The sequence below is a fragment of the Xyrauchen texanus genome, chromosome 12 (assembly GCF_025860055.1).
Source record: "Xyrauchen texanus isolate HMW12.3.18 chromosome 12, RBS_HiC_50CHRs, whole genome shotgun sequence".
In the NCBI taxonomy this organism is placed as follows: Eukaryota; Metazoa; Chordata; class Actinopteri; order Cypriniformes; family Catostomidae; genus Xyrauchen; species Xyrauchen texanus.
In genome coordinates, this window is record NC_068287.1 from 12,596,735 (window position 1) to 12,609,639 (window position 12,905).

The 12,905-nt window shown below is 38.9% G+C and overlaps 1 protein-coding gene across 4 annotated transcripts in view; it reads right to left on the reverse strand.

Annotated features, from left to right (window-relative positions):
- Window positions 1-3,605: 3,605 nt before the first annotated feature.
- The window catches only part of LOC127652401 (serine/threonine-protein kinase LMTK1-like), a 74,731-nt gene continuing 65,431 nt past the window's right edge, over window positions 3,606-12,905 (reverse strand). For 3 of the 4 annotated variants that reach the window (XM_052138519.1, XM_052138521.1, XM_052138522.1), the window contains 4 exons: window positions 7,647-10,914; window positions 7,366-7,510; window positions 7,061-7,264; window positions 3,606-6,385 (listed from right to left, as the gene is read on the reverse strand). In XM_052138519.1, the coding sequence (XP_051994479.1) occupies window positions 6,357-6,385; window positions 7,061-7,264; window positions 7,366-7,510; window positions 7,647-10,914 (3,646 nt within the window). In that variant the 3' untranslated portion in view covers window positions 3,606-6,356. The remainder of the gene's footprint in view (window positions 6,386-7,060; window positions 7,265-7,365; window positions 7,511-7,646; window positions 10,915-12,905) is intronic. The other variant, XM_052138520.1, reaches the window with a different exon arrangement.

Genomic DNA, 12,905 nt, shown 5'->3' on the forward strand with positions numbered 1-12,905 from the left:
TATAGCTGGAAGTAGAAATTATGGGGTTAAGCGGCAAGCGCATTAACTGACATTTTGTGCATTCATAGTTCACCCAAAAATAAATATTCTCTCAACATTTACTCGCCCTCATGCCATCCCAGATGCGTATAACTTCTGCAGAACATAATATTTTTAAAAGAATATTTCAGCTCTGTAGTTCCATACAATGCAAGTGAATGGTGAACAAAACTTTGAAGCTCCAGAAAGCACAAAAAGGCAGCATAAAATGAATTGGTCTGCCGTGTTTTAATCCATGTGTTCAGAAGCAAAGCAATTCATTTTGGGTGGGAACAGACCAAAATATAACTCTTCATTATAAAGTGGTCTCCTTTGGTGATCATGATTTAAAGCTCGGTTACACTTTCAAGTGCCATCAAGCACTCTGCAACGTGTCAAGCGCATAGAAGTGTAATTGAGCTTGATATCATGATTGTGCCTTGAAACTGCAATGGCAAGATGTACAGTGAAGAAGGAATTATATTTTGGTCTGTTCTCACCCACAATCTATTAGATTGTGAATATTATATAACATTTTATTTTCATGGAAGAAAGTCATTATTGATTTGGAACAACATTAGGGTGAGTAAATGCTGACAGAATTTCAATTTTAGGCCGAACTATTTCTATAAAACAAGTAATTGTGTGTCAGACAATTGTACAAAGAGGTCACAGGCAGACATGAAGTGTGTCAATTCATCTTCAATACATTGAGCTTTTATGTCATATTGGCAAGTTTGACAACACTGTCACAGAACACAGAAATGTAAAATACACACACACACACACACACACACACACAAAAGAAGATTTGGCCTCTTCTGTTTGCTTCCAAAGTTAAGGCCCAGATGACTTGTATCAGGGCTTCAACGTACCGCACAATGCCATTGTCAAGCGCTGTTTTGTCTTGTTTTGATTTCAGAACTGGCAACCTCCACGTAATTATATGTAATCTGAAATGTGTGGCAATCAGTGGCTGCAGCTTCAAAATGTCAGCAGCAACGGGGTCAAAGTTTAAATGGTTTGAATTTTTGAGTGCTGTGTTACACTACACCTTCAGAGACTTTATGCATTATTTCAGGTATACCCAGTAAAAATAACTTTCTGATTTTAATACAAAAGCTTAACAATGAAAGAGCCAATGCTTTTAAAAGTACTATTAATTAATGAAATATACAGGCCTACATTAAAATATAATCAATATTATATTTTCATTTGTAAATAATAATATTCAGAAACTGTATCTAAAACTAATGAGGGGCCATAAATAAATTCTATCGCACTGAAAAATTTACATTTATTAATTGTGGTATCCTATATATTTGTGCAATATCTGCTGAAACTTGCATACCAGTGAAAAGTTTAGTTTGGTTTTTAAGCTAAATATCCGCCATTAAGTCAGTGTTTTACATATGTTATCTCTCGTAAATGTAAACAAGCATAAATGTCATCATTATATCTGTCAAAAGGGTTTTCCATTACAACCGACTTCTGTTATTATTTAGTTTACAAGTAGGGTAAGGCTTCATGTAAGTTTAATGATGCAACTAGGGCTGCAACTAACGATTATTTTGATAATCGATTATTCGAACGATTATTCGACTATTCATCGATTATTGCAATAATTAATCATTAGCTCTAAACCGTTTACTCAGCTTGTGCTCCGGCTTAAAAGGTTGTATTAAATGTGCTTACTAATAATAAAAAGGAGAAAATCATCTTTTAAAAATACCTCTAAATGACATTCACTGAATTAAAGGGGGGAAACAACTTTTTATTAAGTTTAATTCAGTAAAAAAAAATGCACTGTAAAAAAAAAACTGTTGTTATCAAGTGTTTTTGTCTTGTTTTCCATTTTAAATTGTCTAAAAATCCTTAAAACAAGATAAATTTACTTGAGAAGAAACATATAAGATTTTCAGACTTGCTTTAAGAAAAAGTATCTTAAATATAAGTGTATTTTGTATATACGTGTATTTTTTCACTTGGTTAAACTTCTGTGAGTGCAGTAAAGACAAAATATATACTTATATTCAAGATCTGTTCTCTAAAAGCAAATCTAATTATCATATAGGCCTATGCTGCTTCTCAGGTGAATGCATCTTTCTTTTAGGATTTTTAGATTATTTAAAATATTTAATATTATATTCAACATTCTCAGATAACAATTTTATCTTCTGCAGTTTTGCTGCTAAAGTAAATGTGCATTGTTTTAAATTAGTTTTAGATATGTTTATTGGAAAACAAATCATAAACGTATTTTGTTGCAGTGTATAATGGGGCGAAGACTCTCTCACCTTTCCGTTCACTTCAATCCATCTTTAACTCACAAAAAAACAAACTCTCTCTTATAGCTGCATATTGCCAGGTATTTCTTCACGGTAAGAAATGCACAGACACATATATTATTATTCAATAAATCGCTAATCTAATCTAGCTGCAGCAAGTGCGGGCTCGAGGGACGTGAGTGTATCAGCCGGATGCAGTTTCAATCTCTCCCCCTTAGATCGGGACATTTGCGCAACTCATAGAAGAGGCACTGACCGTACAGAGAAATGTCAGAGTCGTAGTTTGTAGTTAATCACATGACCTGCTTCCAAATTATTTGAACTTGAATGAAGCTATAACGCAATAAAACTTAATTTAAGATGTAGCACCGGGGTGTTTCCTTTAAACAGCTCCGACTCCACTTATTCCACAACGAGAGTGCTTCTGTATTTACTTATTTGTTTTTTTGTATAATTCCCTTGAACTTTGTGATGTACATCACCTGAAGCTGTTTGGAAAGTTTAGAGTGCATCTGGAATGTAATTCTTCCTCTCCTCAGTCAAGCGCGAACTGTAGTGCTGCTCTCGCGCATCATCGTTAGAGTTTATTGTGATCCCATGTTAAGTTAAATGAGATCAAACGACTCTTCGACAATGACAGTTTTTGTCTAAAGTTTTTTATTGTCGACGTTGTCGATGACGTCGACTAATTGTTTCAGCCCTATATGCAACGCTCAAATATTTAGTTGTGCTTAAATTGTAGGCTAACCTAGTGCCCATGTACGCTATGGATCAGTTATTAGGCATGCTAGTGCAACCGGTACATGGACAGAGCTTTCCAGAGATTCACTTTGTGTACTGTTGCAGGGCTTCCAAGAACAGGTAAGCCGTGTTGGAGACATACCGACCATGAGTCTTCTCCACACCAACAGTGACCTTTCCGTGGCACCAAGCATTTGCGTGGTCATTAACGTCAATGGTTACTTTCAGGGCATGGTCCCTATGTCAAATACAAAGTATCATTTTAATATACCTAAGTGTTGTAAAAAAGAATCTTATGAAAGCTATAGGAGTTCGAACTATGTTTTCAGTTCACAAGTTATAAGCAGAAACATATTGAACTGTTGGTGGCACTAGAGGGTTTGAAATGAAAAGGCCCCAAAGAAATGTCAGAGTAGTCCAATAAGAAAACTTACAGATACAAAATGCACACCTTCAGTACTTGGCCCAAATGATCGCTACCACATTTGTATATACTATTTGCAATGAGATACATTATGAACCTGGAATAACTCTCATAAACACAAGGACAAACTATGGATTTGGTTTATTTTTTAGAATTGTACATTAGGCATGAATCGTGAGGAAATACGGTTCGACAGCTATATGAGGCAGTAGTAACAACAGACTCTCACCTCTACATTCAAGAACAATTCAGTTCACTTTTTAATTTTACCTCACTTTGGCAACCTTAACCGCCAAAAAGAAACACTGATGTTTTGAATGTTATAAAGAACCTACTTCTGCAAGTTTTAGCACAGTATAAAACTACTGAAAGGCATACATAGACAAAGCAAGGTTACAGTGCAGTGATTGTGACGCTTACAGTATTGGCACAAATGTGTATGGGCTCAAGTAATTCAAGGCAGAGCATGACAGTTACAGCTGCACATTACATTTAAACAGTTTATCATGTAAACCATGTACTTTTTTCTGTGTAACACATCAAATCATATAGGGGCAAAATACATAATATACTAAGAACTTTGTGGAAACAGATGGGGTCCACATGCCATCTGGAGCATCTGTAATGTTTTTGTTATTGGCGATTATAGAAATAACTTTTCTGTAATGAGGCAAACCATAATCACAGATGGAGGATAAGATCTGTAGGAGCTGCCACTGTTTATAACAGATTGTATTCACAGACGTAATGGTCATTCTTCCTTCTTTAACTTGAGGTTATGCTTCTTGTTTTGGAAAACCACAAATTCAACATGAAACACAATTCGCAATCCTTTCAATGCTATCTGAAGTATTTCTGAGTGAGAGAGGACATTCAATAAAAAAATGTAAGACGGAACTTGACTTTATCCATCGGAATTGTTTGAATTGAAACTACATTTTGAATAAAGATTATGAAGACAAACATTTTTGGAATCATATGCACCAACAAATTGTGCACAGTAAGACAAGGAAAGTGCATTAAGTAAATAAGCTAAATTTTGATGAATGTTTACTTTAAAGTGCAGAACTTCAGTAGCCCTGTTTATTCACTCATTCCTTGTAGCTCTCGTATTCAAAGCAAATGTTATTCATGTCTGAGATTGATTGCTAGGCAACACTCCTTCCTAAAATGTTGATCTTGACAAGCACCATTCAATGTCTCACAAGTACCATCTGATGCCATCTACTTTTTTTAGTGCCTATTCTTCTGCAATACTTTCATTACGTCTCAGAGATAACAACTACTCTAGTGTATAACTGTAGTTTGTCAAATGTTTTATGCATGTAGAGACTGATAGCAGTTATCTATTTTATAAGAGAAATGAATATCTAGCCAGAGAGGAACTAACCTGCTAACTGCACATTTATTAAGATATAAATATGCTCTTGATTTGTGTGGAGTAGTAAATTATAAAGAAAGAGATTTATAGAACATTTCTCAGTTCAAACAAACAAATTGTATTTACTGTTGTTTGTCATTAATTTTTTTTTTGATTGTTTATATCTTCAATATCTACTGTTGTAACACTCTTAACTCCCCAAAGCTAAATGATTTCAATTCAGAAAATATTTCGATAATTACTTGAGCAGCTTGCAATTTTAACTTAAAATCCTTATAAACTTAAAATCCTAATAAGTTGACAACTCAACTGATTGAGTAAATACATTCCCTCATTTGAATTGATTGATGGCATTTCCAAAACTTGTTCACTTTACTTGGTGATCATATAGAATGAACATAACTATTTAGGTCAAGTTAACTAGATGCATGTAGACTTAATATAGATTTGCTATGTAAATGTTGTTTTTACTTAATAATTTAAATTGAATGGACTCAAATTTAGATCATACAATAGCTTAAATAAAGAAGATTATAACAGATTTTAGGTCAATCATAAAATAAACGTATTTCTCCACAGTTATGTATAGACACCTGTACCTCAGTTGCACATGCACAAGGAGAACTGAGACATAGTCAACAGAGTCCAAACTGACCAAAGGGGACACAGATCACCATAATGATGACATCACACGAAACAACCATTTCCAACATAAATAATACTATAAAAGAGCTAAAATTGCTATGAATTATAAAGAACAACTATTTAAATGCCCTAATATGTTCCCATTGACCAAGACTCAATAGTTTGAGTTATTAACTCTTAATAACATAGATATTTGAGTTATGAGCCCAAAACTTGACATTTCAAGTAATGTTTTAATTAAGACAACTTAATTTTTCCAGTAATGTCAACATCAGGGTTTACAGTGTAGGGGGCTCGACCTGAAACATTTAAAGCACTAAGATCTTTGGGGCTCTAACCACAGATTGACAACATGGGGCATACGACAAGCAAATGAGGAGAGCAGCCTTGCACCTACTTTGTTTCCTACAGCGTGTGTGTGTGTGTGTGTGTGTGTGTGTGTGTGTGTGTGTGTGTGTGTGTGTGTGTGTGTGTAAAAAGTATGATATAAACATGTTAATGACATTGAATTGTGCAAATAAGTTATCATCTTCATACATCATGATTGTAATACATAGATAATAAATATGTTCTGATACATAGATTTATGTTCTGTTCTTATAATGGTTGTCATCAAGAGACTCTGTCACTTAACCACCATATGTCTAGAAACACAAAGAAGGCTACTGTCAATCCATTACAATATGAGGCACTCTGTCCAAAAAGCATATCAGTTTCACGGGACCCTTTCGTCCAGCACGTTAAAAAAATAAAAATAAAAAAGCAATACAGGAGAACTCATAGCCTGATCAGGCCAAATCATTTACATTTACATTCAAATCAAACCAAACACATCATTTAATAGGTTAAAATGTCCCCTTCACTTCTGGTCTCCATTTTCACTGTTCCCTGTGGGACAAAAAAAAAAGAATATTGCAATTTTTAAACCATGCATAGAGCAACAAACTTTAATGTATAACATTAGAGTTAGCACAGATCTTGTTAGACCTGTCATACTGTATACACTACTTGGACAAATGTATGTGGACATCCGAATGCCAAACACATGTGTACTTGCTGATCATGTCATTTCAAAACCATAGGCATTTATTCCTCCCACTGCAGCTATATCACCTTCCACTCTTCTGTGTTAAGGCTTTCAACTAGATGTTGTAACATGGCTGTAGGGATTTGCTCCAATTCATACACAAGCACATCAGTGAGGGCAGGTGCTGATGCTGGTTGATGGGGCTGACTCATAGTCTGTGTTCAATTCATCCCTAAAAGGTTCAGTGGGGTTTAGGTATGGCCTTTGTGCAGGCCAGTTAAGTTATTCCACATAAGAAATTCTCTAAAATGTAATTATATGTTAAATCATTAAGATTTGTATTGGAATAGCAGAACCCAGGGTCTTAATGGCTTTCTATCAATATGGGTTGCTCAATTACCAAATCTAAACTTTTACATTTAGTCCCCTCCAGTCTTCTGTATTTGGTTACCACCTTGGCCAAACCATTATTCAAAAGGGAATATCAACATATGTTTGGCCATGTAGTCTTTCTACATTTATCTTTTAGGACTGACCTTCCATGGAGTTCATGTGGAAGTCAGACACATGCGTGATTGAAAAACGAGAGACATTAAATCGGGAGAGCGGCTGTGCTGGTTTTTCATCTGGAGATTTGACTGGAGAGTTGGGGGGTGTTGTAATTTCTTCATATCCAGGTTCTGATGTTGAGGGGCTTGTCGTCAATAAAAAATCATCTTGCCACCCAAATGCCCCACCTGCTTAGTATGAGAGGTTTATGAAACACTGTGAGAGAGGTAGCTCCTATGCTAAAGTCTATGTATAAAAGTCTTAAATGTACAAATTGCTATTGAACACTTACTTCTTTGAGGGACATTCCTGCCTGATGAATCCTCTGTGGCATTGACCCTATCCTTGGATTGTGGTGACTCTATCTCTAAAGTTTGACAATAGGATTCTGCTTCCACAGGAAAACTATAGTCTCCAAGATCACCAGTGGGGCTCTCCTGAGGCAATAGACAGCAAAACATTGTGAGTCATATCAGTACTTCACAAATACATTTATTTTCGAAAGGAAGTTAAGAGTTAAGAAACAAGTTATCTAATGCATTACTCAATATTTCAAGAGATAATGCAACAAACCTGGTCAAACAGAAAAACAGTGACGTCATCAAAGAATGACACAGCTTTTTTCTTGCTCTCCATCTCATCGCAGAAGGATTGTGTAAGTATAGAGGGTATTTTGAGGAGGCTGCGCAGATGATGTGCACTGCTACGGTCACTCACAATGACAGGCACCATGGGGAACTCTTCATCACTCTCATCACTCTGCTCCTGTATATTGTAGCAACGAAGTTCTTCATCAGACTCATCACTATCACCTGAATCCTCCTCATCTGCCTCCTCCCCATTTCCCAATGGAGCTGGAACATCTATATCTTCTGGCAAAGCTGGTAGAATGTTTTCCAGGGACTCATCTCGCTTTCTTGAAAGTGCCTGGCCTATGTCTTTATCTTCCACTGAATTGACTACATCTTCCCTTTCTTTGTTATTCCCTTCATTTGGAAGCTCTGGATTGTCTCCTTTGTTATTACAGGCCTCCTGCTCCTCTGCTTGGATTACCTCTCTACTAAACTCCACAATGGTGGAGTCCGAGCCTAGTGATTCTGCTGACAAATAATCTCCATTAGCCTGGTGCTCCATTCCTGTGGCCTCTTGCATTGAAGTGGACCCTTCGTACATGGTGGAGGAGTAGCATTCAGAGTTTGGATCATCTCCAGAGTGATCAGATTCAAGCCCAATACCATCATCTGGGGTGGGCTCCTTGGTCAAGCATCCTCCCATTTCTGGAGGAAAGGGGGAAAGCATGGAAATCACTGGCATATCTTGATTTGCCCTTTTAAGACAAAATTGTTTAACATGAAGCACAACACTGTTGTCCTTTGATGCAGGAATGGTAAATCCATCCTCTCTTTCTGTACTACATCCATTTCTCCCAACTATCTTTCCTGAGTCCTCTTTTTCGGCTTTGAGCTCAAAAAAATCATCCTCATCTTGGCGAACAAAGAAGTTTCGACCCCCTTTACTAGGGCTCTTGTCGTTTTCTGTGTCATAGTCAGAAAAATAAGCAGAGTCTCTGTACTGGTTTCTCTCAAAAAGGCCAATTAGCTGTATATGATTGCTGTTGGAGGAATCTAGGAGCATAACATTAACTTCATCTAAGTCCATCTGGAGGACAATGTCACACTCTTCTGATTCCACACTGGTGCTAAGGCCTGGATTGCCTTCAATGTCTTTTATGATAAATTCTGGGGATTCATTGTTCTCAGTGTCATAGCCACTATCTAGGGATTTGGGCTGAATGGTTTTGTGGTAACTGTCGGGGCTGAAGGCCTCACATGGACTGCTGCTAGAGGCAAGGTTAATTGTGTCCTCATAGTGCCTAGACCCAGTTTCCCTCTGCAATGGTCTATGAGTCACATCAATATTGCCCACCTCTGCATAGTCCAAGGGATAATCTGCAAAGACTCCAGAGGTGATGTCAGTGACATCATCACTGCAGTCATTAATTTCCACCAAGTTGATACTGGAGTTGAGGGGTCCCATTGTGCCATCTGTCAAATTGCTACACTCTGAGACAGTCTCGGAGAGATCCTTAGGGCATGATACCATCTTTACAAGCACTCCAGTGGAACCATCTGATCCAAGTTTCATTTTTTGTGCAGGTGACATCCTTGTTTCAAATAACATGTTTTCTTTAGTCACTACAATCTCCAGTGGAAGAGTCGATGGATTAATTCTGCTGTAACCACTTACAAGGAGGCCAGATGTATTGTCTTTGATATGTTTATGAGCAATGTTCTTCTGCTGTGTATGAATATGCTGACTTTCTGTGACAGGATAACATTTGGAAGTTGATTCAACATCCTGGCTAGTTTCAGGGCACAGATGTAGGTAATCTCCACCCTCAGAGTGTGAGTGAGAATTGCTAACGATGGGTGTACTATGTGTGGCTTCCATGTATGAGTGAATTTTGAGAGAATCATTGTAATTATAGGTACAACTGTTGCTTGTTTCCAAAACTCTTGATTTCAGTTTCTCGACATAAGAGGAGGGTGTGGGGTGACGTAAATCAAAGTATGCATCTTGAAACCCAAAAGCTTGCTTTCGATCACTTAAACTGTTGTTGTTTGCCGAGTGGTTTGAGTTCCAGTTAGTTAACACATTCTGAGAGAAAAGATCATCCTCGTCTTCTGGATTGGTACTGCCCAGAAGAAGGCCATCCCCAGCATCGATATCAATACTCATGTTGTGGGGTCTGGGCACATTCTTTTGTAGGGGGCCCATCATGTCATAGTAGGCCTCGTTGGCTATACTCTTTTCTGCAGCTCTCTGGTTATACTCAATGTAGGGGTCACAGCTTGCCAAACTGGGACTACTAAAAGAGACAGAAATGCCAAGTTGGCCATCCTGTACCACCTCCAATTTATGGCAGAGGACTTCTGACTCTCTTCTCTGCTGATGAGAGTCTGAACCATGACCTCCAGTCAAACGAACATCTTGTGGTGACTCTTCACCCTGGAAAATTTGGTCATTTGAAGTGAAATACTCAGACTGGTCTGTCGCTTCAGAGTTTGGCACTCTTCTTTGGAGTAGCTCTATGGTTGGGCTGCTATCTGAATGATAATCATTACTGATGGGTTCTTTAGCAGCTGACCAGTAGGTGTTTGGCTGAGCCCCAATTGGGCTCCTCCCACTCATGATGGACAAGCTGCTGTTGCTGGCCTCAACTCTTGGACTGTAATCGAGTGTGCTGTCCTCTAAGTTGATATTACACTCAGCTGGCTCCTCAATACGTATGTAATACTCACTACTTACTGAGGGGCTGTGTGCACTCAACACTGGAACCACCCCAGGATGGTCTGTCTCACAGTAGGATGGAGAGACCCCAAGAGGGAGGCTTCCATCCTTGCAGCTACCTGTGGAATTGCTATGAGGGTAATAGACATCTTGGTAATGTGGATTAATTTTTCCCAGTGGTCCATTAGCTGAAGAGGAGCAGTAGGGCTGCTCAGCTCGGGCCTGCTCCCATTTATACTCAAAGTTGAGCCCCTGGCTGGTCTCAGTTACAGTCAATATGTCATCCCCACTCTCAGACTGGAAGCTGTCTGCCATGGAGAAGTGTTCAAGTAGAGGAAATGAGGAGGAATTGGTAGAGGCTGCCTCAGGTGCAGGGGTTCTGAGAGAGCTGCTAAAGCCCAGACTCGGCCTAAGAGAGGTCCAGCGTTTCTCAAATTCTTCATCAGCCTCAGTGGCACCTTTAGCACACAGGTAGCTCAGCAGTAGATAAACCTCCTCCACCACAGGCCTCTGCTCAGGCTGCAGCCAACAGAACTGCATTACCTCAAACCTGCTCACAATCAAGTGAGAGAAAAAGCCATTTCAGACAAAAAAGTAATTTTTGTAAGACCCAAAAAAGATTATATTTTATGTATTTAAAATCTTATGATAACCACATTTTTTTTTTTCTAAATGTGTAAATAGGCAATTCTGGTTCTGTTCACTCTAGACCCTATGAAATCCATATGAAATCCAAAATAGGCCACATTCACACTAATGCATTTCAGTTTGAAAACATAATTTTCAGTTACCTAATATCATCGTTTTTCAAAGTATGTGGTTATTGAGAGCGTTTTTGAAAGTCTAGTGTGAATGAGAGGTGTAAACGTAGCAAAAACAATACATTCAAATATTGTGAATATGATCTTAGTCCATGCGTGTATGCTTTGAGGTCATCTATATGCTAGTGCAAGGGTCTTCAACAGAGGGTCTGCGGTGGTACCACAGGGGATAAACCATTTGCGCAACCACTGCTCATCACAAGCCGCACAAAGCGTGACACAAGTCAGGTTTAGCGATGCTGCAGTAGAGGGTTGTGTGAGTAAACGCATCTGAATTGCACTGGTCATGCTGTGCGGTTGAGCAGATGACAGCCTACACTTTCTTTTATTATTAGTTGCTTTTTGCATTCAGGATAATTGCCTGGTGTAAATAAATAGTAACCACTGAGATTATCAAGCTGGCATACACGGTCCTTAACTTTCCACACACACAAGATGGTGACTCTCAAATCAACATCATTAAAGGTACACTCAGTCTTTGTTTTCCTTTTTGCAAAGTTTTACTTTAAATATATGTATAATATTGATGTAACCCGCACAAGAAGAGACAGTCACAATGTAAGTCAAAAAACTGCTTTTATTAAATAAAGAGCAGGCGAAGGTACAGTAGGGATATTCCAGAGGGAGAAAGGTCGATGTAAGCATAGGGTCGAGAGCCGGGGAATCAAAGTGGAGTAAAGGGGCAAATCCGGGAGAGAGTGGTCAACGAGAGCGGGGGGTCGAAGCCGGGATACAGACACAACTAGAGGGGACTAGAGGGAGCAAAAGACAGGGGAACAAGGGGAGCTGGCAAGCTAAGAGGAAGACAAGAGGAGTTCAAAACTAGACGAGACTAGCGGGGGGCAAAGACACGGGAAACTAAATACAATAACCAACCCACGGGAGACGAATGTGCTGTGATATTTATAGAGACGAGTGCAGGTGTAAACAATGACAGGTGATAGGGACGAGTGCAGGTGTATACAATGAACAGGAGTGCAGATGACGCGAGTGCAGGTGTACATAATGTTCTGGCGATAGAAGTGGGCATGTGAGCCCGAGGGGGGGAGATAGTGTACGAGCATGTGAGCTCGTAGGGGTAAAATGAGCGTGCAAGCTCGAGCGAGCAAAACGAGTGTAGAAGCTCGAGGGGGCGGAGCGAGGGAGCGGGAAGCGAGCGAGTACGCTCACGGAGTGCATGTGTGTGCTCGGTGAAGCCGAGCGTGCGCGTGAGCTGGACGAAGGGGAGCGCGTGTGCGTGCTCGAGGAAGCGGGGATGGGGCAGAGGAGCGGGTTTCGTGACAATTGATCGCTCACAAGGTTTACAAGTAACCTTATAAAATTAGCTTTATTCTGCACAGACAGGGTTTGTCTATCTGTCTGTCTGTCTGTGTCTATTTGTCTTTTTCTTTTTATTAAGGTGGGGGTATGGAACAGTGATTAACAAGGAAAATTCACTTCATGTAAACAATGTTACAGACACCTGCTGTACATTATTTCAATAGCTTTACAATATAGACATCATAAAATATGAACATACAATAGTATAATAGCTACCATACACATTTTAGTAGGCATAAAATGCAACTCTCAATTTTCTCTCTACCCACCAAGGGGTCCTTGGTCTGAAAATTGTTGAAGACCCATGTGCTAATGTACTCCTAAACATTGACAAAATTCCCTTTTATTAGATATTTTTTTTAGCATTTGTCTTCTGAAAAAACAGACCAAAAATAATAAT